Below are 25,786 nucleotides of genomic sequence, written 5' to 3'. Positions count from 1 at the left end.
TATTTTTCGCTTAAGACAACTCAGTCTAATATATAAAATTCTCGCGTCACAGTTTTCGTTGCCATGCTCCTCCGATACGGCTTGACCGATTCTCATGAAATTTTGTGAGCATATTGAGTAAGTTTGACAAATCGGCTAACATCTATTTTTCATACCCCTAGGTGACAGTTTTTTTATTTACGTATAAGTATGGCACGTTTGCCGGATCAGCTAGTAAAGTATAAAATCTTCTTTGTGTCACTCTGGCGAATGAAACGATTTATATTTAAAACAAGCTTCAAATGTACTTCTACAAGTGAATAGAGAGTTAAAGAAACTAGAAAAGGGTTTATTTCGTATGCACTTTTCACGTGAAGTACCAAAAGTGAATGCAAATGCATGCGTGCGTTATGACGCGTCGGCTTTCTAACGACGTCGGACGATGCGTGCGCGTCTTTGCGATCAGACGGGTAGATACTACATAGTTTGTGCTAAGTGAATCTTGTATTATGAGAATGTATTTATGGGAAAATATAGTACTGTTTGAGATGCGAGTTGAATGAATGTCAAGTTCCTAAAGTGGATTAAAGGCTAAAGGACTAACCCTTTTCTCTTGTGAGGGAACCCGTAACTAGTAGAGAGACAGTAATGTAATTTCTTGTCTTCCATTTTGTCTGGGTCTTGCTATACTATAACTTTAACACATGTGAGTAAAATTTTCAGCTAAATAATATTAAAATTCATGGAAAATGGTTAGAAAACGTCAATTATAGGTTATTTTAAAATTCACTCCTTATGAGTCTGAAAAAGATAATTGTGGAATTATTCGTGAGTGCATTGCCTTGTGGATTTGAAAGATGTCAGTCTGTGTCAGTCGCTTTATCCTAGCTCTGTAGCGAATCTTAAGACATTCACATGATTAAATGTCTAGTTCCAACAAAAGTTTCCCTTGAACCTAAACTTAAGCTAACCCTACAGCTATATATATCTCAGTGCCTCGTAGACAGTAGTTCGACAGGTCTGTGAGGAATGCCTCTAGAAAGCTGTGGCCGCATCGTAATGAAGCGGTTTTGGCGGTCGACGCCGATGGACCGCTGCTGTGGTTATTTGCGGACTTTTGTACTGAGGTTTTCTGGTCATAAATATGTTACTTTGACTGTTCAAGTGAGTTTGTGGTTTTCATCCAGGAATTTGTGTTTGGGAATTTGTCATCTTGTGGTCGTCACATCCAAGTCTTAATACTACCATTATTTGGAAATGTTATCTTTTTTACTCATTGATTCTCCATTTATTATTGTTATAACAATTCTGTGTAGCTTACAAGGCTCTCCAGTAAGTTGTCAAACTATAGTAATCAGTCACCGCGAAAGTAGTATACAAAATATAAAAGTGTGATAAATAAATCACGTTTACATTGAAGCTTATAATTACTATACTGTCCGGAAACCGAACGACATACTCCACCCAGTTACATAGAATTATCCAGTCACGTTACATTTAATAAAGGGCTAGAAGTCTAGATGTCTAGATTTACTGTTGCTCGCTTTTCACTAAGAACGGGTTCACGTGGGAACCGAACTGCGAGGATGTGGGCGAATACCGGTCTGCTGTGCCACTGGGATGGTTTCACTTTAATAGGCATTTAGGTGTAATGGTAGTGCGATTAAATTGCGTGTTTAAATAAATTGTTGAGATAGTTGAGTCTTGCTGTTTTGTTTGCATTTATATTTATGTAGGTTTGTAATGTCGTTAGGTATGATGATGGATTGTGGATATCACACCTAAGTATATTGTTTGACATGTAATTGGGAGTTCCAGGAATTAGCACTTCTTAATAAAAAATAAAGTTTTGTGACTATTGATAGAAATTTTGAGAAACTTAAAATGCGAAATTTTTGCGAAGTTACACTAGGCTTTACTTGTTATTTAATAAATTACTAACAAAAAATAATCCGCTGAATGTCTTTCTTACGAATCTTTGTCATTCATTGGCAATCTATATGATATCGTACCTGAAAGCACAAATACAATTAATTGAAAAGTATGTTAAGAATACGCACAAGTAGCAAGAAAATACTATAATTTTCTAACACTTGAGCATTCGACTGTAGTGCGTAGGATGTTAATTTCACGGTGTTCATGATCTTGAACTGCGTACAGATTGTTATAACCGTAATAATATAGTGTTGTTTAACACTTCTCTCTACATTGTGCGTTTCTACTTCTTCACAATGTGTATTTTATGTTATAATAAGCTATGTTAATGTATATTTAAGATAGTTCATAGTGTGTGTCTTCTAAAAATCATGTATGTTACCTTTCTATGTGTAGATCACGCCAGTCTTGTTAGAATAGTTGAGTCAAAGTGTTTGATGAAACCATTAATTTCGAACATTTGGTAGACTCATTTCTTTGTAATTTATGGTTACAAAATTCGTTAAGTAGGCGATACACAAATCACATGTTTGAAATGTACATACCTACTTAAATAATTTCTATGATCAACCTCATAAATGTCAATAATATAATTAAACTCATAACAATTCACCGATAGCAACAAAAACCTATTTGATTATCACATTCCACCCTACTATTTGCTAAAACCACTGAAACCACTAACAAAACGCTTGATTTCTCAAACCACTGGACCGATTTTGATTAAGTACTGATGTTTAGACACGCTTAGAAAGTGGATTCATTGAGCACTTCCTCTTTAATTAGAAAACTGATGGTCAACGTGTGCTTGAGCTGTTTACTTTGTAGTATGATCGTATTATAATATCATAATACTAAAGTCTACTCACGACTTCTGTAAAACGATTTTCCGTGATTTCCGCCAGTTTCCCGCGACTAAGACCCCACTTAGTTCAGGGGGGAGTTATACCTATATGCCTGTCAGTTTTCTTAAATTATAGCTGACCCGCGCAACTTCGCTTGCGTCACATAAGAGAGAATGGGTCTTAATTTTCCCCGTTTTTGTAACATGTTTTGCTGGTACTCTGCTCCTATTGGTCGTAGCGTAATGATATATAGCCTATAGCCTTCCTCGATAAATGGGCTATCTAACACTGAAAGAGTTTTTCAAATCGGACCAGTAGTTCCTAAGATTAGCGCGTTCAAACAAACAAACAAACAAACTCTTCAGCTTTATAATATTAGTATAGATTTACTATTTGAGGTCGTCCTGGCCCATTTCTGATACGGCGGCCAGTTTTCTTGAACTTGAACTGTGCAGGACTTGAGTTCTAGTGACCAAGTGTGTGCACAATACACAGTTACACTCCCTATTCCTTTACTCTTATAACGGGTGGGACGGCTAATTATCTACATGACGAGGAAGAGGTCAGCCACAGGACCAATGGCTTTAGGTGCTAAGTAAACAAAACATACATACTATAATTATTTGTCTTTTTTTTTAGACAACTCCCGCACTAAGAATTACTCTTGTGTCGCGAGGACTTTTACAAACATACAAACAACGGATACAAAGCACAACCAGACCCGAAACAATTATTTGTGGATCGCACAAATAATTGCTCCGTGTGGGAATCGAACCCACGACCTCCCGACGCAGTGGTATTGGCGTGGTGACCTAAACTACTGCGCCGAGGAGTGGCGTGGTTCATGGATATTAATGTAAGTTTTTCAAACTGAACAGAGAATCACTATTTACATATTACAAAACCTAATCTAAGTTTTTAAAGCTATTATATTTTCATAACGTCACAATTATCATGTTTTATGTTATACAACAACCGTTATGGGATCGTTATTGGTATATTATGAGGCTTAGTACGTTAGATGTACGTGAAACTGTTTGTACATAACCGTTTTAACTGTTATTATAGCCGTTATTACATCGCTGTTTGATCGTTATGGTTTTTGATTGTATTTGAAATTATTGTGTTTGGTGATGGTGGGTTAGTTGATATTATTGATGGTAGGGAAGGGAACACACGCAGCCTGCCATTAAAAACGCCTATGCCCATTAGAGGATATAGACCTATTTACCTATGCCAGTCTCTACAGTAGTAAAACAAGCTTTGAATGACGATGATGATTGATGAAAATGTAACATACAAAATGATGCACAGATATCTAAGAGAATTTTGTCATCTGGGTATTGAACCCAGTAGGTACACAACATAAATCAGTTTCAGGGTCCACGGTTTCAAATAAAAAAATATTAAATTTGTCAAATCATGTAACATTTAAAAATCCTAACGATATGGGAATCGAACTCAAGATATTTCGCGGTAGAGATGTAGCGTGACGTGACGATCAACTTACTGCCTCATTAATAAACCCTTCAAAATCGTATATTAAATGTGAGTAATTTTACACGTCCTACAAAAGCAATTAAAACGTAGGTGTAACTTCACAGAAACGATTGAGATCGCTATAAAAAATAACGAATAACCGACATTACACGCAATAGAACTTATAAATTATACATTTTGTCATCCCATAGTTCCCATGGTGTCACATAACTTTCTAAAATAAAACCATAAAGGTATAAACTATGGATATTTGTCAAGATGTTAATAGAGATGTACCGAGACTGAGATATCGATTCTGTATCGGATTACAGCATTAAGATATGAGTTTACATGCTGCACGTTTGGCGCAGTGGTTAAAGTGGTCACCTCGCCGCAATAACCGTAGCGCCGCGTGTGGCGGGTTCGAATCCCACCCGGGACAAATATTTGTGTGATGAGCACGAGTATTTGTTCTGAGCCTGGATGTTAATTTATCTATATAAGTATGTATTTAGAAGTATATAAGTATGTTTATCAGTTGTCTGGTTACCATAGTACAAGCTCTGCTTAGTTTGGAATCAGATGACCTTGTGTGAGTTGTCCAAAAATATTTAAAAAAAAAAATATTTAAGTTGGGTTTTATTTAGACCACCCATGGCTTGAAATTGCAGTCTCCGTAAAAACTGAACCGTCTCTTTTTACTTTAAATTTATACGTATAGAAAAGACAAACACGTGTATAGAATTTAAATAAGAAACATACGTATAGAATTTATGGTGTGAATTAGTTGCCTAAAAAATACAATTGATGAGTGTTCCGTATACTCATAGATTTTCTATTTGACAGCAGCGTTACAAACTCGAGGTAAATTTTTTTGTAATAATAAATCATAATTTTTAAACAAAAAAAAACTCAAGGCCTAACCCCTCCCTCATTACGGGAGGAGACCCTTGCCCAGCAGCGGGACATTAATGGGTTAAATTTATTTATTTATATATAAATCATAATTTCAGATTTAATTGCTTTATCACGAAAGTATTAGTAATAATAACAATTGCTCCCTTTTTCATATTCATATCGATATATCCCGTCACTATAAATTTAAAACTCCTTTCGCCCCTTCACTAAATCGTTAAGATAAATCAAGCCATTATATAACGTCATTATGCATCTGTGGTTCAGCCTAATGACATGTACACGCGATTAAAAAAAACTCAAACGTCAAACGAGTAAATGTATGAAAGGAATTTTATTATCTGTTAAGTTTTACATATTTAAATATTTTATGGATATATTTTTAGTTGAGCTTTCTATTTTATTATAATCCTTGGATAAGGCTTGCATATTTATTTATTATTTCGTAATATAAATGCATGCATATGTTAATAGATTAGAATGAGATATTAAATCCTGTACGGTATGTTCTTCGGGTACTTTAAGAAACTCTTGCTGACAGGATAAGATGCATTCTATTCTGCAATATACGTCCATATGTCTCAAACCTAGATAAGTTATTTTATTAATTATGCAAATAAGATGACCCTTGCATTTGAATATAATACAAGTAAGGTCTAGATTTTTACGTTTTGATATATTTTCTATACGACCTTTTTCGTTAAGTAAAGTATCTGATATGTCATCTAAGAGTGTGCCGCAATTAAAAATCTAACTAAATTGACCATTTACTTTACAACAAACTTCAGAAGAAAAAGAACGCTATTTCGACAGCCATCTTCACACAATTTGAAAAAACTCAAAAAAATACAACAAAAATACACAAATACATTGTATTCTTTGTATAACATTGTAAAGTTAATTTTACGACTGCCTTTATGACGCATTTAACTATTCAACTAAACTATAAAACATACATGAACGAAAGTGAATCCTCTATTTGCTTAACCACTTTGAAAAAAGTAAAAGTTGAGTCATCCATCGGTCTTATGGCCATAGAAATAAGGTTTAAAATTGTATAACAAATGAAGTGCCAAAATAGCAATTTTCTATTACGTGGTACATGAGAATTGTTGGTAACTTTCACTGAAGGTCGCACGGATTAGCGGCGAGACTAAAATTACGTTTGTTTTACGTAATGTATGAATATGTATGTAATTTTGTATGTTTTTGACTGTTTGTGGATGTATTGTGATCGGTTCAATTTAATGGTTGTGAAGTATAGCTTGATATTGGCGAAGTAGCACAGTCGTTTCATTTTATACGATGATAACAGACTATACTAACCAGGCCCATTGTCACAATTTATGTATATGTGCCAGATAACCTACCTGCTGGATAAAAAGACAGTCAATGTATAAAAACCACTGGCGCAATTCCATCTCCTGAAATAATAGTAGCCTTAACAATAATTAAGAGTTTACTGCTTACAGTATGTATTAGTTTCTCTCACTAGATATATTTCTTGACATGGAATGCTGTATTATAATTTTATTTATATTTTAATATTTCTTTATTTTGTATAAATAACTATCAGATAGTAATCATTAAAATAACAATAAGATGTAATTAAGTAGAAATAAAATCGTTTTAAATAAGTAGTAGTATAATAGATTTCTTGACGTTTAAGACAATTATTTTACAGTTTCATTGGCAGCAGTCTCTTCCGTAACCCCAATTAGATATCTAAGGTTAACTAACCTAACGTCGGAAGTGATCCCACACCTGATTTCCATACAATAGCTTAAGAGCACATAATAGCATGTAATACAAAAATAACCGCTACACTGCTATTATATATAATAGCTGCTTATTATAACGTTTCATTGATTAGCTGTGCTTATTTTAACGTGTTATTATATTAATGCGATTGTTTGAGCTTGTAATTTTTATATTAGAAGAAGACTTTAGTTTATATGGATATTAAATATTGTTTTTTTATTATTCCGTAGAGTTAATCTGTAATTTTGATTACTATAAGGTGTCATGGTTTACTTTGTAGGCATTTGTTCCTTATTCAAGGGGTAAAGCTATAGGTATCCTATATTACTACCGAAATGCTAAAGTTTGTGATATGTATAGATAAAAATTTGTTACTGATCAAAACATGCAAGTTTGTTGACTTTTCAAACAAAACTATTTCATAGATTCCCATGACATTCGGCACACATAGTTTAATAGGATACATTTTTGACTCTAGAAAACCTTCCGGTGTGGACAAAACTTAACTAAGCTGTTTATTTTGAGTTTAAAGTTTAAGTTGTCTTCAAGTACAAATAGAGTATTTATAAATTTTCAACCAAAACTATGAATGACGTCGAATCAAATCTTATACATTACATATGAATATAAAATTCGTTTCTATTAATTTTTCAAAATGTCCATATCATTGATTACACACGTGTATTTGATTTTTGAACGGAAGTATTAGCTAATAGCGTAGTGATGTAACGCGACTGATATTATACGAGGAAATGCTAAATATTTGTGAAAGTTTACCAAAGAAGTACGGGTTCGCTTCCTTATTGAGTTGTTTTGTTTTTGTTTTTGTGCTTTTTGTTTTAGAATACATTGTTCATTTTTATCTTAAAAGCGAAGTTTAATTTTACTATACATCTTAATACTTGGATGTAATTACGGTCAACGATTGGAATACTAAAATATCTTGATAGTCTCAATTTACTGGCAGTTACAAAAGCCGTAATCACAAAGCGATTTTGACTTTAAAAGTACGCCCACCCCAAAATGTTTCTTTATCTAAGAAAAAAAAACTGCAAATGTTTAATGTACAGGGGGTGTGGCCTGCAAATTATACCAATCATCTTACCTCTAAGCATCAAACTATGTATATCGATATTTACGCATTTATTAGTTAAGGTAGTTATAAACTTCTATTGTTTTAACTCTCCACAAAACAACATGTAACATCACTACTTCACTACATCACTAGTAAAGGTGCAACAGCCTGTCACGGTCCATTTCACGCAATGTCAAGGCTGTGCCCAGCCGAGCGACGCCGCAGGGCTTGCCTTGTGGCCGGGTATGGAAGTAGATATAGGAATGAGATTAATATTTAAAACTTTGGGATATCTTTGATTTATTTACCTTTTAGAAGTTAAAGGTAATTTAAGCTTTATATCGATTATGTTATATTATATTTGTGTTGTCATTTTAATTATCTGCTTGTCTTATTCAAGTGTTATTTTGTGTGGCGATTTCAACGCTGAAATGTTGACCCATTTTTGATGAAAAATTCACCTTTAGCACTTTGACCGCCACGGTCGGCTATACTTGACAAATCAGAAAGAGCTCACGACGCTATATTTTTGTCGACATTTGCCAACGAAAGCGTCGTATAGCCGACCGTGGCGGTCAAAGGGTTAACTACGAATGTCTATAGACATGTGTAGCCCAGTATAGTGTGTGATATAAAAGCACACGAAACAATGCAGTCATAAATTAAACGAATGTGTTACGTTTACCACGTATGGTGTTGATGACACATTAAACCATAATAAACCGTATTCTTTATAACATAACTGTATTTTTGCGATCGTAAAAATACAAAAGACGTTTCCTTTCTTTTGAATACATACGCATCGCGATTATGAACGATTCCTGTGTCGCAGGGACTTTTACAAACATACAAACAACAGACACTAATTACAATATTTTTTCAAAACTACAGAAGAAGAATCAATTTTTGTATAAGTGGATGATGACCTATGTCATAGATGGTGACATTGTATGAAAATTACTGCATAATTTTCACCCTTTAAGTTAATAAATACGTATTCAATATTGATTGATAAACTTTATCTAAACGACATAACATTACAAAGGTCTATTACATAATATTAGCGAAAAGTTTTTGATAACAGGCTTTTAATCACGGCCTATAATATCACAAAGGTCAAACTTTTGCACATTACATTAATTATTAGTGACAACACAAAAATACGTCAACATTGAACTGAAAAAAATTCGACGAAATTTGAACCAGTTTGTAAGTAAAAGGGACGTTATTGACACACATACATGCATGGTAACAAACATGATTATACAGGGTGTTGACTTATATGAAACAATAGGACAGTAGGAAACTCATGCAGGACTATCCTAGGAACCATTATAAGGGTAAGGTCAACATTTATGAATACGAAAGTAATAAGCATTTTAGGTCTTAATAATGACTATACTTACCGTCTAAAAAAAGAATGTATTTTTAACAAGAGAAACCACAGACATCAAACGAATCGATCAAGTTTGTTCTATTTGGATACGAATCCGCAACTCTAAACAAAAGAGCATTAAATGTGAGCATTGAATGAAAAATTCACAAAATTTAAGCCTATTTCTTAAACCCATTAAAACACCGTATTTTTTCCGTCCCAGTTAAACAACACTCTGTATATAAACAAGTAGGTGTCCTTCTATAATGGTTTGAATACTGGTTAACATTGCGCTCATGTACAGGCTGTTGGGTCGAAGAAACTGCATTTCACTAACACACTGCCCGAATTAAACTGTTCGCGGTTTACTTGAAGCGTTTTAAATATCTAAACTGCTGGTTTTAAATCTGAATAAATTGTTAAACTACAGCTTGCGTTTCTAATGATATCTTTCTTAATATTATTGATACTAAAATATAATAAGATGTTGAATGTTTGTTACTCATTCACGCAAAATTCACTTGATGGTATTTGATGACATAGTAGCCCCTCAAACGTCCGTGGAGGGTATTGTAATATAATTATGGATACTTTAGTCTCCACGGACGTTTGAGTGGGTAGGTTGCGACTTGGATTCACTATCATTTATATACATAGAAACGGCCTTAAAAGAGCTGACAGCTTCAATTATTTAGGATCCCTTAGATTATCAAAAGATAAGTTCTAAAATAAAGTTAACTTATGGTTTTTCAAGAGCAATTTGTTTATTAAAAGCGTTCCAATATATGTAAATCAGTCCTTACGACGCATTCCTAACAAAAAACTTTGCTTATCTCAAGTGCAACAGTTCTCTAAAACTTCACTTCCTAATAACTGTCTCACAGCTAACTTCAGTTCAATAGCGTCACTTTCATCTTGCGAGTCACGACCCACACCTGTTCCTTGTTCACTCTTGTGCGAGGGTTGCCAGGTGGCCGACAAAATACGGGATTGTTGCAAAGAGTGCCTTGTCCAGTAGTGACCACTTAATATCGATTTTCATGCCTGTCTGTCATGTCTTTTGGAAAATATCCGTGGCTGAGGTACCTACATTACATGTTGTTAAAGAGATTTTTAGATTTGGCACAAAGATGATATAGTATCGTTTCTCGAACGTGACCAGGCTCAAAGACTCTAGTCATACACAACGCCTTTTACAGTGTTAGTCCCATGTACCAATTACATGAGACTGCCACTATTGCCATATACCAAATGTTGCCCAATTCTGGATTACTATTGAGAATAATCTCATATAAATTAGAAAAGCAATAGTACTTGAGACCTCGAGTCACTCTTCCTAAGTCTCATTTGCACTTAGTGTTATTTAACTACAAGTATAAATTGTCCCGGGAATAACATGTCGAAATCTGGCAACCCTATTCACGCCTGTCTGTTTCTAAACAGGTAACGTGACGTTTTTTGTCATCCCGGGATTGAGGCGAGATAATAAAAGGCGACAGGATTCTTTTTTATTTTGTTACTTTCTTTGTTTGTAGAGAGATAGGAGCTTGAGCTCATCATAGTGAGGTGTGACGAAATCGTGTGAATGATTTCCATTTTAACTGTGTAAGACTATGGCTATAGTATTTAGTTTAATGATCTAGTAGACTACAAGAACTAAATGTAATATTACTTCACCACATTATGTCTGTCTGTATGCTTAGATCTTTAAAACTACGCTACGGATTGTGATGCTGTTTTGTTTAATAGATAGGGTGATTCAAGAAGAGCGTTGATAGGTAAAAGTTGTAAAGGTATTTTTTGTAAAATAACTGTTTAAACCGGTCGTTAATAATTATTCAATAATTGAATAATATACAAACAAGAACAATATCATCACACACCAAAGCAATAATTAAATAATGACTGTTACGTGCACCAACAGCAAAAAATTGCAATAAACATAATTTTAATACTTCATTTACTTTCATAAAGTCTGTAATAACGTGTTTTATTATTATTAGTATCATTTAAAAGATAATTAAACGAATTATCTATACTTTTGAAGCAATTATTGTATAAATTGTCCGTCCATCTGTCCGTTAAACGCCATAATTATTAACACGGAATGAAATATACACTTTCTTTATGCTATTACAAAAAATGTTTTGTTTAGAACATTATTAAAGTAATGACTTTAATAATGTTCTTGAACTATGATTTAAGGCAAATAATAATAAAATGAATGGTTACTAATATTATTAAATTTGACCCAAATGATAATTATTACCCGGGTCAAATTTTAATAAAGAAACAGTGTCATCGTGCCATTGTTAATATTTGACTTTACCAATAACCTTTATAAATAGTTGCTAAATATAGTTGATCTTATAGTTTATTGCTTTTTATCTATTTATAGATATCACTTATAAAAGTAGAACACCAGATTTTATTAGACAGATTCTATAACTTCGAATCATCATTGTTTAAATAAACTTACTATTACTAAAACTCTATGACATTTGATTTTACGAATACTTAAAACATTTCTTCACTTCAAGTTGTTTAATAATCAACTCTATTCATTTAAATCCATAGAAAAATATTCTGAGCTCGACTCTACAGTTGACCAAACACTAACAGCCGCTCTATTTATCTAAGTTCATAAAATAACAATCTCAAGATTGCACTCTACATCGGTAGAGACGGGTAGAGTCACTTCAAGTGAACGGCCGGCACTCTACATGTCATTATTACGTAGGAAGACACAACTGAACAATTTCGCAAAACTCTACCCAAATATTAGACACTTTTTTTAGTATAACCTTGGCATTTTAACATTTTACATTAATTATTAAATATAATATATACAATCTAATCTTGAATTTTGCAACTTTCGCATAAAATTACATCTCACTTTCCCTCGTTGTTTACATTTTTATGCTCTCATCAAGGTCTTGGGTTCGATTCCCAGGTTAATTAAAATGCGTGATATAATTCTTTACGCCTCTGGCGCTATGAAAGTATAATTAGTTTGTTAGTGTGAAGTATATGTTTGAGTCATTTTGTATTAATATTCATTTGGTGCACTATTTTATAGCCTTCAAACTAAAAGTCAAGATTTTCTGTTTTTATGAGAAAAGTGAATTTCACAATAAGAATCATCACAATTTATGCCATAAAAAAGGCTTTATAGCCATTAGCTAATTCATCTACAGCAACAAGGTTCAGCAAGTTTCCATTTGGCACTTACGAAAAATCTTTCATAGAGTCGACCCTTTAAAAAACCCTCATTTTACCTTAAACTTTGTCTAGAAATGGTCCAAATTTATGAAGTTACGAATTTCACAATGGTCTGCACCTGGCGCGGCTTGGTCAATGGTCAATGAGTCATAAGGCCGATGTGACCTTTCAAATTTAAATCTCATCCTTTCTCTACATTGAAATGAGAGTGGCCAAAAGCCTACTACGCGGTTTTTGAGACCTTTCCGTGCCACTTAAAACGAATTTATTTTCGAAATGTATACTAAACATATTTATATCCTGTCCTACTTTAAAATAATTTATACATAGAAATAGGTTTTTTGATAAACTGTTTTGGGTATTTTTTATAAAATTGTTCTTCTTATAGTACTATGAATAGTTCGAAGTTATTTAACAAAAGTCATAAGTACCATAAAATGTAGAGTTTAACATCTAATAAATGCACTCACAATTCGTCACGAGATAATAAAACTTCAATTAAAATCATAACATTTATGCAAACGGTAGCTTTGTGTTGTTGCGTAAACTTGCCGGAAGTCTGGCTGTCATTATCGAAGCCTCCGTTTAGAGGTGAACATTTCTATAGAAATCTTTTGAAGATGATTTAAGTAGGTTTTGAAGGCCGTTTAGGACTTTAGTCGCCGATTTTTAAGTGAAAGGCTGTAATTTTTTGCCTTTGGAAATTGGTCATTTTACAATTTTGGAGATTTTTTTGGACCGTGGCTTATATTTTTAGTAAAGAACTTTTTGACAGTAATGAATTCGACGGTAACGAGTATATTCACGTTTTGAAGTATGTGATGTTTCATGTCATACGTAAGTTAAAAATAATTAAACAAAGTATGTCAATCTCTCGACCTGTACAAAAATTAAATTGTAGAGTCATCCATATCCAGTACATACAAGTGCAAACGAAGCTCAGACGAGACACTCTCTACATCGCGAAGATAAATATAGAGAGTGGACATTGTAACGAGTTGTATAATATGTCCGTATAGATAAGTAAATGGGTGAAAACTCGATCCGACGAGCAACCGCGCGCGTCGATGTCTTTTGCTCGCGAGTTCCGTTCGCGAATCTCCGCTCGTCGTAATGACCCACTTTGTCCAACATTTTTGTATTTACGTAACTCTTAGGATGTTAGTCAGTTGAGTAATATGTATATTAAGATAAATGTGTTTTTATTTTCGAAATTTGCATCGAGATGCTGGTGAAATTTTATCTGAATTATAATTTTTAATATCTCTTTCGATGTTCATTCATGATTTTTGATGTGATAGGTTTTTTTAATGCTTTGTTTTTGCATAATATTCTTTTTATAATTAACGATTAATTTATCGATTGGTGTAAAATGCTATTTTTAAAATATGAGGAAAAATTCTTAAAATGAACAGAGGAGAGAAATTCTTTATCTCGAGAGTATTAAATATAAAGTTTTCACTTAGCATAAATGTTTTTAGTAAAACTATATTTTTAAATAAAAAAAAATACGAATCAAAAATATTTTGAGCTATAGTTTTCTGTGAACTTTCGGAATATAATATATATTTTACGTATCAAATAAATATTTAAAACATTTTATATACTTGCAATACGAGTTAATGGTCAGTTTCATTAAATAGTAGATATTATTCGTACGTAATACCCGTTTGACCGGCGTCGCCGGCGCATCTCTACATTTGAAAGTACATATCTTATATACTTTAGGACTCTTATGCATAAATACACATATTGTATACGCATTTATGAATAATATTTAATATTTATTTTGCACATATACACTAAATTCCAAACTGCAAATTAAATGGAAGACACGACATCGATCGAAAATTTGTCAAAAAAATTACGCACTGAAAAAAAATATGGCACATATTTTCCACATTTTAAAAACCACCCCGATATAAATCACTTTTTTTAAAATCACATCACTAGGTGATGAGTCCGCACTAAAATGTAAAACCTTCACTTAAATTATAGAGTTGCACTAAAAAATTATATTTTTTAAATATTTCACTTACCCAATATGAGAGCCTCATTTTATCCAAACACAACACTAATATTTTAAATTGTAGAGCAACTGTCACTGCACACGCGCGTCGGATCGCGCGACTCTTGCGACTGGAGGCTTCGACGGAGAATAGAGCCTCCCCGCCAAAGAAAGTGTTCAACCTTCACATTATATATTATGTAAAGTGTAAAATCGCAAGTGCATTATGACTAGAGACGGTTTTATGGCTGTATCAATTGTTTACGTGGGATGAACTTAATTGTAGAGTCGATAGTAGATAGGTAGAGTTCTGACTTGATTGAGCGTGACTTTTATGGTTATTTGGCTATTATATATTAATATGTTTGGTAATTTAAAAAATCAAGACTAAAAAAATGTTGTAAGTAACCTTTATATACACCATTATTTGTATGTTATAAATTAAACATACATCAATTTATATTGATGTATACAAGAGATTTGAAAAGCAGCACTTAAAAAAAAAGCAATAAAAAGCTTTTTATAAGAATTATAAACAACCTATTTAAAACCAATGTCAAAATGTGACATTTGACAATCTTTAAAATTACATAATTCATACAACAATATTACAACCAAAACATACAAATTGTATACTTTAATCTAATTAAAATGTCTGGAAAATGGGAATTTCGCGACGTGTCACTAGGTTTACGCATATTCAGAGACATTTTGTTAGGGAGGGCGCATATTCCTCATAATAGGTTCCCTCCGTTCCTAGCGTCGAGGACCCTACCTACACCAGACATCCCTCGAGGGCCGGAGTACAAGTATTCTAATCAGTATTATTACAAAAGAAACCCGATTAGATCTGTACACCCTCCGGTCGTAGCGCCTATAGCGTTGAGTGCTGCGCAGTCTACGATAGCCGGGGCGGCTGGGCCGAAAAGTGTAAGCTTTTACTTTATAAATCATAATCATTCACAGCTTTTCAATAGATCTAGATAAAATTGCATACGGGACTAGGACAGTACCCAACAGTGTGTAGTGGGCCAACTAGATAGATTAATCTTCGCAAACTTACGTGTCTTAAGCTTAATTCTCGAATCACAATTTTAGATACCTCTCCTTTTTTCTATTAATACAAGTACACTTAGATTCCTTTGATTGCCTGTGTGGCGCGGCGCGGTCGGTAGTGTATCCGAATGCTGAACATAAGTCTCGAGTCCGATTTGGCTCGCATTTTTCTACACGGGACGATGTCGCTGTTTGTACAAGGGTGTATTTAACACACCGCCTATGCCTTCGGGTGTAACAAGCGTGATATTATGTATGTAAGTAAATGTTATACCTGTTTCAGCGCATACAGTTCCCGACTATCCCGGCCCCCGGGCCGATCTACTGGTGGGACAACCACGGCTACTACGAAGAAGTGCCGGACACCAAGAAGCCTTGTCCTCCGCCGCCACAGCCCGATCCTTGCGCTCCTAAGAAATGTTAGACTTGAAAAACAAACTGCCAAATTTTAGACGAATGGAGTAGTATAATATGAAATGATCTTGTATAAATTAGAGTGAGCTCTAAAGTTACACAGCTCAAAAGTTAGTAGACCACAAAATTTACACTATTTTTATGGTTTGTTACTTATATCATCATAGCTATTCATAATAATTTTGAAAATTGTTACAATACAAGCTAATGTTCACGCCTAAGTCCGCGTAAAAAATGCCGGGGTAAAAAGTACCTATTCTATGTATTCAAACTATCAATCGAAGTGATAAACTATCGGTGTACTAAATCTCCATCACAATCAGTTCAGTCGTTTTTGCGTGAAAAAATTACAAACATACGCAAGCAAAATCCACCACTCATCTTCGATTTGCATCTTAAAATAACTAAGCAGATCATTTTGATTTCGTATATTTATTGATGATTGAAACTTTAATTAAATTAAATTGTTTTAGTGCAGTGTTTTATTTGTATAAATTAGTTATAATGTGTAAATCGTGAGGAGCTCATCGCCAGTTGCGTTCACGTTAGTCATCAGTTAAGCAACCTCAGGTGCGGTATCGTATGGATGGTAGTTACGGCAAGCGTCTCCGTGGTATAGAGAATTTTGCCACTTCGTTAAAATGGAAATCAAAAGGCTTTGGCCATAAAATTGTGCCTTTTTTCTTATAGGGATAGATCAAGACCCCAGAACACCATTTCCTACGATCTCTACAAGCTACTTCTGCATCATTTATACATAAGTAGGTACTTCTACGCAAGTTTTCAATACTGCCACCGAATGTAATAAGTTTGATACAGACGTCGCCAAACAACTTGAACATAATTTCCTGTATTAAAAATTAAACAGAATGTAGACCCAGTGCAGAGGACACTTGGTTGGTTGTTACACCAGTCGGGTGGTTGAAGCTGAAACGCCCTCGCCTTCGCGCAAAACTATTACACCTAAACTGACCTAAAAATCGTTCACTAAGATGTAGCGAAATTGTTCAAGTTGTTTGGCGGCACCTATACCAACATTAAGCACAAAATCAAATAAAGTAAAATCATTACCACATTTCTGTAGATGAAACATTACTAAATAACGAGAGCTTACAGCTACATTAACTGCAATTGCTTCTATTTTTTGTTTTACACTACTGCTCTTACAAAATAAAATTGCATGCTGATCATGCAAATGTAGAAATGATAGAGTTAGGTAATTAATAACCGGTCGTTGATCATTAAGACCGAATTTGAATTAAATAGTAATTATATATTTAAATGTTTGATGAGTTGTGGACCAGATTAGGTAATACAGCAGGTTTGAGACAGATGGACATCGTTATCACATGTGCATTAACTTATCAGAAACTTATTTTAAACTGCAATATAGTTTAGAAAGACCAAACCATCTGGGCATCTCTTTTATGATATTATTGCTTCTGCTGCAAAAAAATATTTGACATTAAGATAACAGGCTGCCTTTGTAGCACGGTCAATAGTTTATCCGACTGCTGATCTAGAAGTCTCAGGTTTGATTCTAGGGAAAGTACTAAAAGTGTTTTCTAATTTGCATTGGATTATTTCGTAAGAGGAGCACGGAGTTTGGTATATTATGGCAATTGGCTCGCCCCATATTATGTGGGACTAATATTGTTAATACCAAACGTGCGTCTATAACGACTCTGCCTACACCTTTGTGTATAATAGGCCTAATATTATTGAATTAAAATTACACCAATCAAAGATAAGAATCATTGCCAAAATTGTCCTTCGCCTTTTAATCTGATGCATCATTAATTATTACATAAATCAACATGAATAATCAATAAACACTTATCATAATGCCAGCATATTATTAAAAGTGCATAATTGATTTATAAATAAATTAGAAATCATTTGATTTTAATATAATTATTATGACTAATTACAGAGAGACTAAGACGTATAGGTTCAAACCCGTACTTAAAAAAGCAGACTTTTAAGTTACCGTGGCCATTATTTTAACGTAAAACAAACTAAACTGAACGTAAACTGAAGAAGGAATGCATCATCAATTTGTCAGCATAATTACCTACGCTTTAGTTCAATTTCTATACGAAAAAAAATAGCAAGAGTTGTTTTCTGTTAAGCATTATCTATATTTAACACATACAGAAATCGTAAAAAATAATGTAACTATATTGTAAGACTTGATCTAATTATTAGCACATTTTCCACAGGAAGTTACATTTTGAGACGGTGTTCTATGTTTGTAGAAGACTCATACAAGTAATTCATGCGTGAGTTCTTTTTAAACTAAACTATAGTGTTATTCAAAACACATCCAATAATATTGAAGCAGAAAACATTTACCTACATAATGAAGCATTAGAAAGTATATCTCGTTCAGATATGCGTAGAACCTGTTTATATACAAAACTATTCCATTGACTAATGCCTAATGCTTTATTCTAAGCTTTAGGCTTTGAATTTTGGTCGTTATGTAAAGACAAATAATGAAAAGTGAAAACTCAGACGTAGTTATTGCATTTCGATTTGTTTATTTCGATTCGAGTATTTCGAGATATTCGAGTATTTCGCATTTGAAATGATAACAATACGAGTAGTTGTTTGTTTAAAATAGCAAATTAATAAGCTTTTTTTAACTTCATTTCTGCAAACATTTCAATTAAATCAAGTAATGGACTAAGGTTTTTCGATGTTACAACTTTTGTATTCCAAATGTCTAGTTCTATCAATATGTGCCACTGCCAAAAAGGACCCAAAATCAATTAATTGATTTTTTTATTTGTAACTCTTTTCATTCCTAAGTTTGTTATTATTTTTTTCATCAAAAATACTCTACTCTGGTCGTCATTAGTCACGAATTCACGAATAGCTGCCTAATTGAGTAGCAAGAACTTGACTAACTTTTATAACATTGCGAAAATAAATCTACATGCTGAATAGGTTTGTTCTTCATTATAATTGATGTATTGGCAAATGCAGGCTACTTCAGATGTCCATCTCCGGCCATATGCTCGGCCTCTCGCCTCGGGGTCGCGGATCAATCGACTGACCGGAGTGACGTAACGTTCGCATCTCTATGCCTAGTTACTATCGAAGTAAGGCTATGTTCATGATAGAGACTGGTTTGCTTACATATATTTCTTAAAAACATTTAAGGGGTTCCGTATGTCTGCCTACCATCAGGTTGTATCTCATGAACCGTGATAGGTAGGCAATCAAAATGTTTACAGAAGATGTATTTATTTTGCAGCTCAAAAACAGAATTAAAAAAAATAAGTTGGGCTCCCATGAAGCACGTATTTGCTGTCTCTTTATGGATATTTTTTCCTACCATACTTTATACTTCTGTTTTAGGGACTATTTTTGTCCGTTTCTGTTTTAATTAAGATAGGTAGGTATATAAAAAGATAGCACGCATTATCATTAAAACAAAGTTGTTCGGATTAGCACTGCTTGTGGTTTTTTAAAACCTTTAAACTTCAACGAATAGGTGTTTGACATAAAAATGTGGAAAATTAGAAAAAATAACAGTTCTACTATTTTTGGATTGTTTTAAAATGTGACTTAAACGTTTTAAAAACGTCACAGTAGTCCATCATGCACCAACAGCTAAATGTGTTACAAAGAGGCATCGAATCAAATCCACAATGATCGCGTTTGGTGGTTAAACCACTCGAACCAGGGATTTCGTCTAGAGTATATTTTTTAACTTTACATTATAACAGACCCCTAACTAAGTAATAACTACTTATATACCACACGCATCGTACCACTTGATCAACTCACTATATAGAGATTTCACTACAAATATTCTACAGAGAATTTAGCGACCTTCGCTATAACATGCGTAATCGATTTAGATGAGCAGTGAATTAGTATGATCAGCTGGTTTTATAGTTGACTAGCTGACCCGCGCAACTTCGCTTGCGTCACATAAGAGAAAATGGGTCAAAATTTTCTCCGTTTTTGTAACATTTTTCGTTGCTACTCCGCTCCTATTGGTCGTAGCGTGATGAAATATAGCCTATAGCCTTCCTCGATAAATGGACTATCTAACACTGAAAGAATTTTTCAAATCGGACCAGTAGTTCCTGAGATTAGCGCGTTCTAACAAACAAACAAACAAACAATCAAACAAACAAACAAACTCTTGATAGATTAGTTATTGATTATTATATACTAATTTGATTAGATTATTCACGGATCGTTATTCATGTTTATAAAGGTATACTTTTCAATTAGAGATTCCTAATTTGGTAGCACTTGTTCAGTGAGTGGGTGATCATATTATACACGCTGAGTTCCTCGGTGTTTCAAAAAGCACGTTAGATTGTTGATCCCAGCTGTCATTTTCAAATATCCATGACAGTCGTTACCAGTAGTCAGAAGTTTAAAAGTTTAACAACCTGTCTTACCGAGGGATATCGTGCTATAAAGCAGGTTGTAGAGGACCAATGGGCAGTCGCTCCATAATACGTATTCAGCAGAATCCGGTGAGACTGCAAGCCGACTCCAACATAGGTGGAAGAAAGGCTGGTGAGTCAAAATACTGACAACTCGTGTGACATTGTATCGTCGTTTGCGGCTACCACCAAACATGGTGCCGTAAGTTAAAGTTCTATGCTGAATAACATTTTTGATCACATAGTTAGCAGGAAAATGACTTGATGACAAGATATGTCTATGTGAATGAGGCAGGGTAAGTTTGTAAGGATTGTGCCAAGGGGTGTTCTTTAGATTCTGTCACCCCTGAGGAAAGAAAGCGTGATTTTATGTATATTGGTACATATAGCAAGCAAGATAATTATAAGTATAGTTTTTATCGTTAAGAGAAAGGGATTAACACTCAAAAATAACCTTTAAATCTTGAATTATATTTTAACAAGATTAAAGCACGTAATTACATATTACACAATATTAATTTGATATCAACAAGGACGTGTTATTATTACGAATTGAAAAGTAATAACCTTCGAGTTCTGCTTATAACTCACAATAAAAGAACTAAGATTGAAGATGCTTTAACTGCAGTTATTTTGATAATTATACCTTTTATTATTGGAGTGAAACCTTGGCACGAATATATTTGATAGATTTAAATTGTAGCGTCACGCTTTTAATTTAATTCTACAAGATTTTGAGCAGGAATATAATGATATATTTACGGCTAAACCTTTTTAGGTATTCTCATTGAGCTATCTTCTGTAAAACTACCTGATAAAGGTTGATTATATTATTCAAACAAATACCACTACCTATGGTCACATCTAACTAAGTAAAGTTATTAAAAATAAAGGACTAGTACGCAAGTGTTGTCGACGCTCCCGTGAGTTGATATTGTATCGTGGGCCTTCTAATCCCTACAATGCCCTAGATACGCACGAGCCAAAAACGAGGATTACAACAATATTTCCACCACTCAAGAATCTAACCCACCACACTTGACAATGCGACGGCGACTATCTAAAGCGTTACGCAAGATTAACGCATTAGCAAAAATACTATACAAAATCACACCTTATAGATAACTTGAATCATTAATCTTAAATTATAAAATAAATAAATATTCATACCACATTTGATGGACACAACTCAGTCTAAAATAAAACTAGAAATTCAAATAGAGATGTACGTTGCAATAACTTGACTAACGTTATCATATTACCTAAGTTATTGAGAAAACGGGTTAACGATGTCAGATGCTAGTTGTATAAAACTAACTTTAGTCCTCGGTTTCTGCCTATGTGAATAACTATTTTCAGCCGACGACTGAAAACTCTTTCACGTGCTCTTAGCGTGAAAACCCTTTGACTGTAACTCCAACCCTGCACGTAGTCACTAAGGATTTTTTAACTGAAAAACTTCCATTAAGTTGTAACCTCAACTAGGATTCGAACCTAAAACCTCTTTCTTATACACTATTGATGTACCACAGATGCGCTCTAACTAATAAAAAAGAGTAGTAAGTGTCCAGGATTTTAAAGTCCTCCGTGCCTTGAAGTCGAAGTTATCCTTATGGTCCTACGTCTGACTACGACCCAAATTAAAAACATGCCAAGATTGCCAAGAAGATGGTTTCTACATACAAACAAACAATTTAATTTCGTATTTCATTAATTCATTTATTCGTTAAAGTTATAAATACGAGTATCATATTGCACTCTCAAATGTATACAATGTAATATGTTATGCAAATGTTTTTTAAGTTATTAAATAATTATACAGTTTGTTATTATTTCAATTGCAACAGTCAATGTAACACGTTTTGTAATTTAACTAGTTTTTGCTTATTGTTAAGACTGCTAATGTTCATGTTTTATACACTTCTACATAAAAATTACAGCTGATAATTTATATTAATGTGTATGTCTGTAACCTAAGAGTGTTATAATGACGGTATGGATTTCGATAGAATTTTGAATTTTGAGAGTTGTAATCCTTGGTTTCGCCGGAAGACACGCCACCACGCTGACTACTAAATCATAATTGTGTAATTAATATAGGACATAAAAAACTTAACATAATAACTGTTTAAAGAACTTTTAGGAATGCAGGTATCGTTGTACGGTTTGACTTGGTATTTTAATGTGATTAGAATTTTTGAAAGAAACGTTTAATTTTCTAGTGTAATAAAAATGCCAAAACGTATTAGACAATTACAAATGCAGATCTAGGGGCTGCCTTAGTTTTGAACCCTAAACCACATGCGTGGTAACCACTCCATTATCACTGCTTTTTTATATTTATCTTACTTAATGCTAAAAAGGCTCTTGACATTGGTATTCTCAAGTTAATTGTAAAGAAGCTCTACAGAATGGAATGCGACCTACTTACTTGAGATCTGGCGGAAGAAATTTCAATGAATATTTAAATTTTGTCAGCATTTGTTCCGATAATAGACATTTGCAAACACAAGACAGTTAACAATCAGCAGTCTTTTTACTGTAAACAAATAGTTATTTGCTTATTTTAATGAATTTAAGTGCAAGACTCAAGCCACCTTCCGATGAAACCAGTCAGATTTGAATTGTGCCAGTCTGGTCTGGGTCTTTCTAACAAACCTCAGTAATGCTCGTTTTCAGTGTGTAGATGACACATTGAAAACGAGCATTACTTACTAAAGCTACTATCCATTGCTTACTTACTAAAGACAAGTATTTATCTATCATTTTATCGTTACTTCGCTTTCCATAACCAGCTAATGGATAGCAATTCCAAATGAAATCAGTTAACGATAGATCATAATTATGGTGATAAGATAAGATAGTGTTTTATTTTGCAAATACGGGCACAAAATATGTGTCATAATCTCAGATAGCAATCTTTTTGTATTCTTTGATAGAATATTAAAAATGGCCATATCTTATTTTACTTCTAACTCTTGTACATTGAACACCATATTCTATTTTTACACAAGTAATTTGTTTACTTGTTCTCGTAAAGGATTAAAGTGCGCATACCTTCACGCGTTGACCAAGGAGGTCAGTAGGATCGGGGTCAAACTGACGCCTTCCTCGGGCATAGGGATCAGTAGTAAATGTTTGTTGAATTCAAACAGCATATAATAAACATGTTGGTTTAGTGATAGTAGATATGTATGTTGGTGTTAAAGGCACTGGTTTGATGCCTTACTAAAGCAAAGTATTTTTATAGTCGGACAATTTAGCTCGAGGAATCGTTTTGTAAATGTTGCCTAACTTGAGTGGAAATCGACAAGTTGGCTTTTATAATCACTTATGTATACGGGACTATTAGTTATGAGATATTAAGTCCCGAATCCCAACTCTGAAAAATACTGAGATATTTGTAAATTGTGGTAAAGCTGATGATGATATAGCCGAGAGTAGAACTGTAAACATGCAATACTCATATTTAACTTGCGTTTTAAATAACATTCAGCAGTATACGTTAAGTAAATTTAAATATTTTACCCTATAACCGCCGAAATTACCTTTCTTTATCAGTCATCAACCTTTCTTTATTTCATTGATAATTCAATATGTTGCAATACAACAATTTAATAGTGAAAGGGTTCATCTCAAAGGTATTCCGTGAGAAAATACCAATCAATGATTAAAACTATTTACTTTGTAATAATGAATGTTTTATTAATTTCACTTTCGCTAATAGAAAGTAAAAACAATTGGTTTTGCGGTTTAAGTTGATTAACTGTTTAGATAATTACTGGACATCCGTGGTATTCGATTTCATTTAAGTAGTAAAGTACTCTTCAACTACTGTACTTGTAAATCGACTAGCTTTTGCCCGCGACTTCATCCGCGTGGTTTGTGACTTAGGACAGACTTTCATCCCCTATTTTATTAACAACTACTAAACTAGGCTACTACTGCTATCTGAACTACTGCGTTTATCTAAATATTAACTCAAAGATACTTGACTGCCATAGTGATCTATCAACGCACAGCCCAAACCACTGGTCGGATCGGGCTGTAATTTGGGATACCGGTAGATGTTATGACGTGGGCATCCGCTTAGAAAGAATTTTGATAAATTCTACCCCCAATGGGATTAAATAGGAGATGAAAGTTTGTATAAATATTTTGTCCTTAGTCACAATCCAGGCAAACCAAGTGGCGGGAAAAAGCTAGTTTACAGTATAACTGTATTGAACCGAGTTTCGTCAAGGATCAAAGTTTAAAACAATTCGGTGATAGCACAAAAGGAATCGAACTCAGTGACCCACAATCACCAGTGCTATGAACTCGATCGAGCGCAGTAGTCCGGGGAAGGGCCGACGCACATCGCATTATTATTCACCAAGTTTAGTGGAACTAAGATTATTGAAATAACGTAGAAGAGACAGTTCGTGATCACGTTTTGGACCTACGACTAATTTTCAGTGATTCAAAGTCCTGTGACTGCGTATGTGGTCTCAGTCTTCTTTGCATCTATATTTATATCGTAAGTAAATATATCTAAAGTTTCAATTGCACAGAACTAACAAGGGATCTAAAGTTTCCACGCGAACCTTGCGGCTTTGTTCGAGACTAGATTCTCATTTCAACCCTCGTATGATAGTTGGGAAAAAATGTGTTCAATGTATATTTGACCCCAACTCGGCGTCGAAAATTTTGGACTCGAGAAAGTGAAATTGGTTAATTGTACTAGCCACGAAACTATAACAGATAGGCAGACCGAATGTTAAGTATAAATTCTAGTATGAAGGTCTGAATATTTATTTCCTCTTAGTACAATGGTTTCTAAAACTATTGCGAAATCCTTTGCATCCTGAGAGTCTAAAAGCTTCGCAATAAACGATCCAACACACTGGGAATCCCAATATTATGAGTAACTTTATTGCATGACAGCAAAGATGTTGAAACAGTGAAGGCGACATCACCTTCACCGTTTCAACAATGCACATGCATTGCGTTGGGTCTTCGGTCAATACACACACTTCATAATTCTTAAGGTGTCATGTAAATTCCGACCCAAAACAAACGATTATTGTTTTTGATAAACTAACTATGTCTGTAGTCCGAGGTGTAGTGAGTGCGACTGCCTTTCACAAAGACGTCTAATTAATTCTTGAATCGACCTAAGTTCATCGTTGTTCCAATTGCTCTTTGAATTGTCTCCATAGCAGAATTAGTAACGTGCCTATTCTATGTACCTATCGCAAGGCTCACCCCTCATTACATAGGTCTAAGTTGTAAATGACAAAATGCCTGTTAGTGCGTATTTTTCAC

The 25,786-nt window shown here is 33.9% G+C and overlaps 2 protein-coding genes across 3 annotated transcripts in view; one reads left to right on the top strand and one right to left on the bottom strand.

Annotated features, from left to right (window-relative positions):
- The window catches only part of LOC142979742 (uncharacterized), a 77,709-nt gene that overhangs the window by 24,344 nt on the left and 27,579 nt on the right, over nucleotides 1–25,786 (bottom strand). The window contains exon 1 of one of the 2 annotated variants that reach the window (XM_076124860.1): nucleotides 14,626–14,744. The exons of the other annotated variant lie outside the window; for it this stretch is intronic. Coding sequence (XP_075980975.1) covers nucleotides 14,626–14,643 — 18 coding nt within the window. The 5' untranslated portion in view covers nucleotides 14,644–14,744. Of the gene's footprint in view, nucleotides 1–14,625; nucleotides 14,745–25,786 lie in introns of those variants that run through there. 2 annotated transcript variants of the gene reach the window in all.
- Nucleotides 15,165–16,467, top strand: LOC142979743 (uncharacterized). Its single transcript, XM_076124862.1, has 2 exons — nucleotides 15,165–15,524; nucleotides 15,934–16,467. Exons 1-2 carry the CDS (start codon nucleotides 15,246–15,248, stop codon nucleotides 16,072–16,074), a joined length of 420 nt encoding a protein of 139 aa, XP_075980977.1. The 5' UTR covers nucleotides 15,165–15,245; the 3' UTR covers nucleotides 16,075–16,467.

Source organism: Anticarsia gemmatalis, chromosome 17 (assembly GCF_050436995.1).
Source record: "Anticarsia gemmatalis isolate Benzon Research Colony breed Stoneville strain chromosome 17, ilAntGemm2 primary, whole genome shotgun sequence".
Classification (NCBI taxonomy): Eukaryota; Metazoa; Arthropoda; class Insecta; order Lepidoptera; family Erebidae; genus Anticarsia; species Anticarsia gemmatalis.
Note: the sequence above shows the minus strand (reverse complement) of the source record. Positions and strands in the feature narration are given on the sequence as shown.

What these genes read in the sequence shown, in the direction of transcription:
- LOC142979743 (XM_076124862.1), top strand. Translation starts at nt 15,246, where the DNA reads ATGTCTGGAAAATGGGAATTTCGCGACGTGTCACTAGGTTTACGCATA. An exon ending in GGGCGGCTGGGCCGAAAAGT is followed by an intron (nt 15,525 to 15,933) that starts GTAAGCTTTTAC and finishes TACCTGTTTCAG; the next exon opens with CGCATACAGTTCCCGACTAT.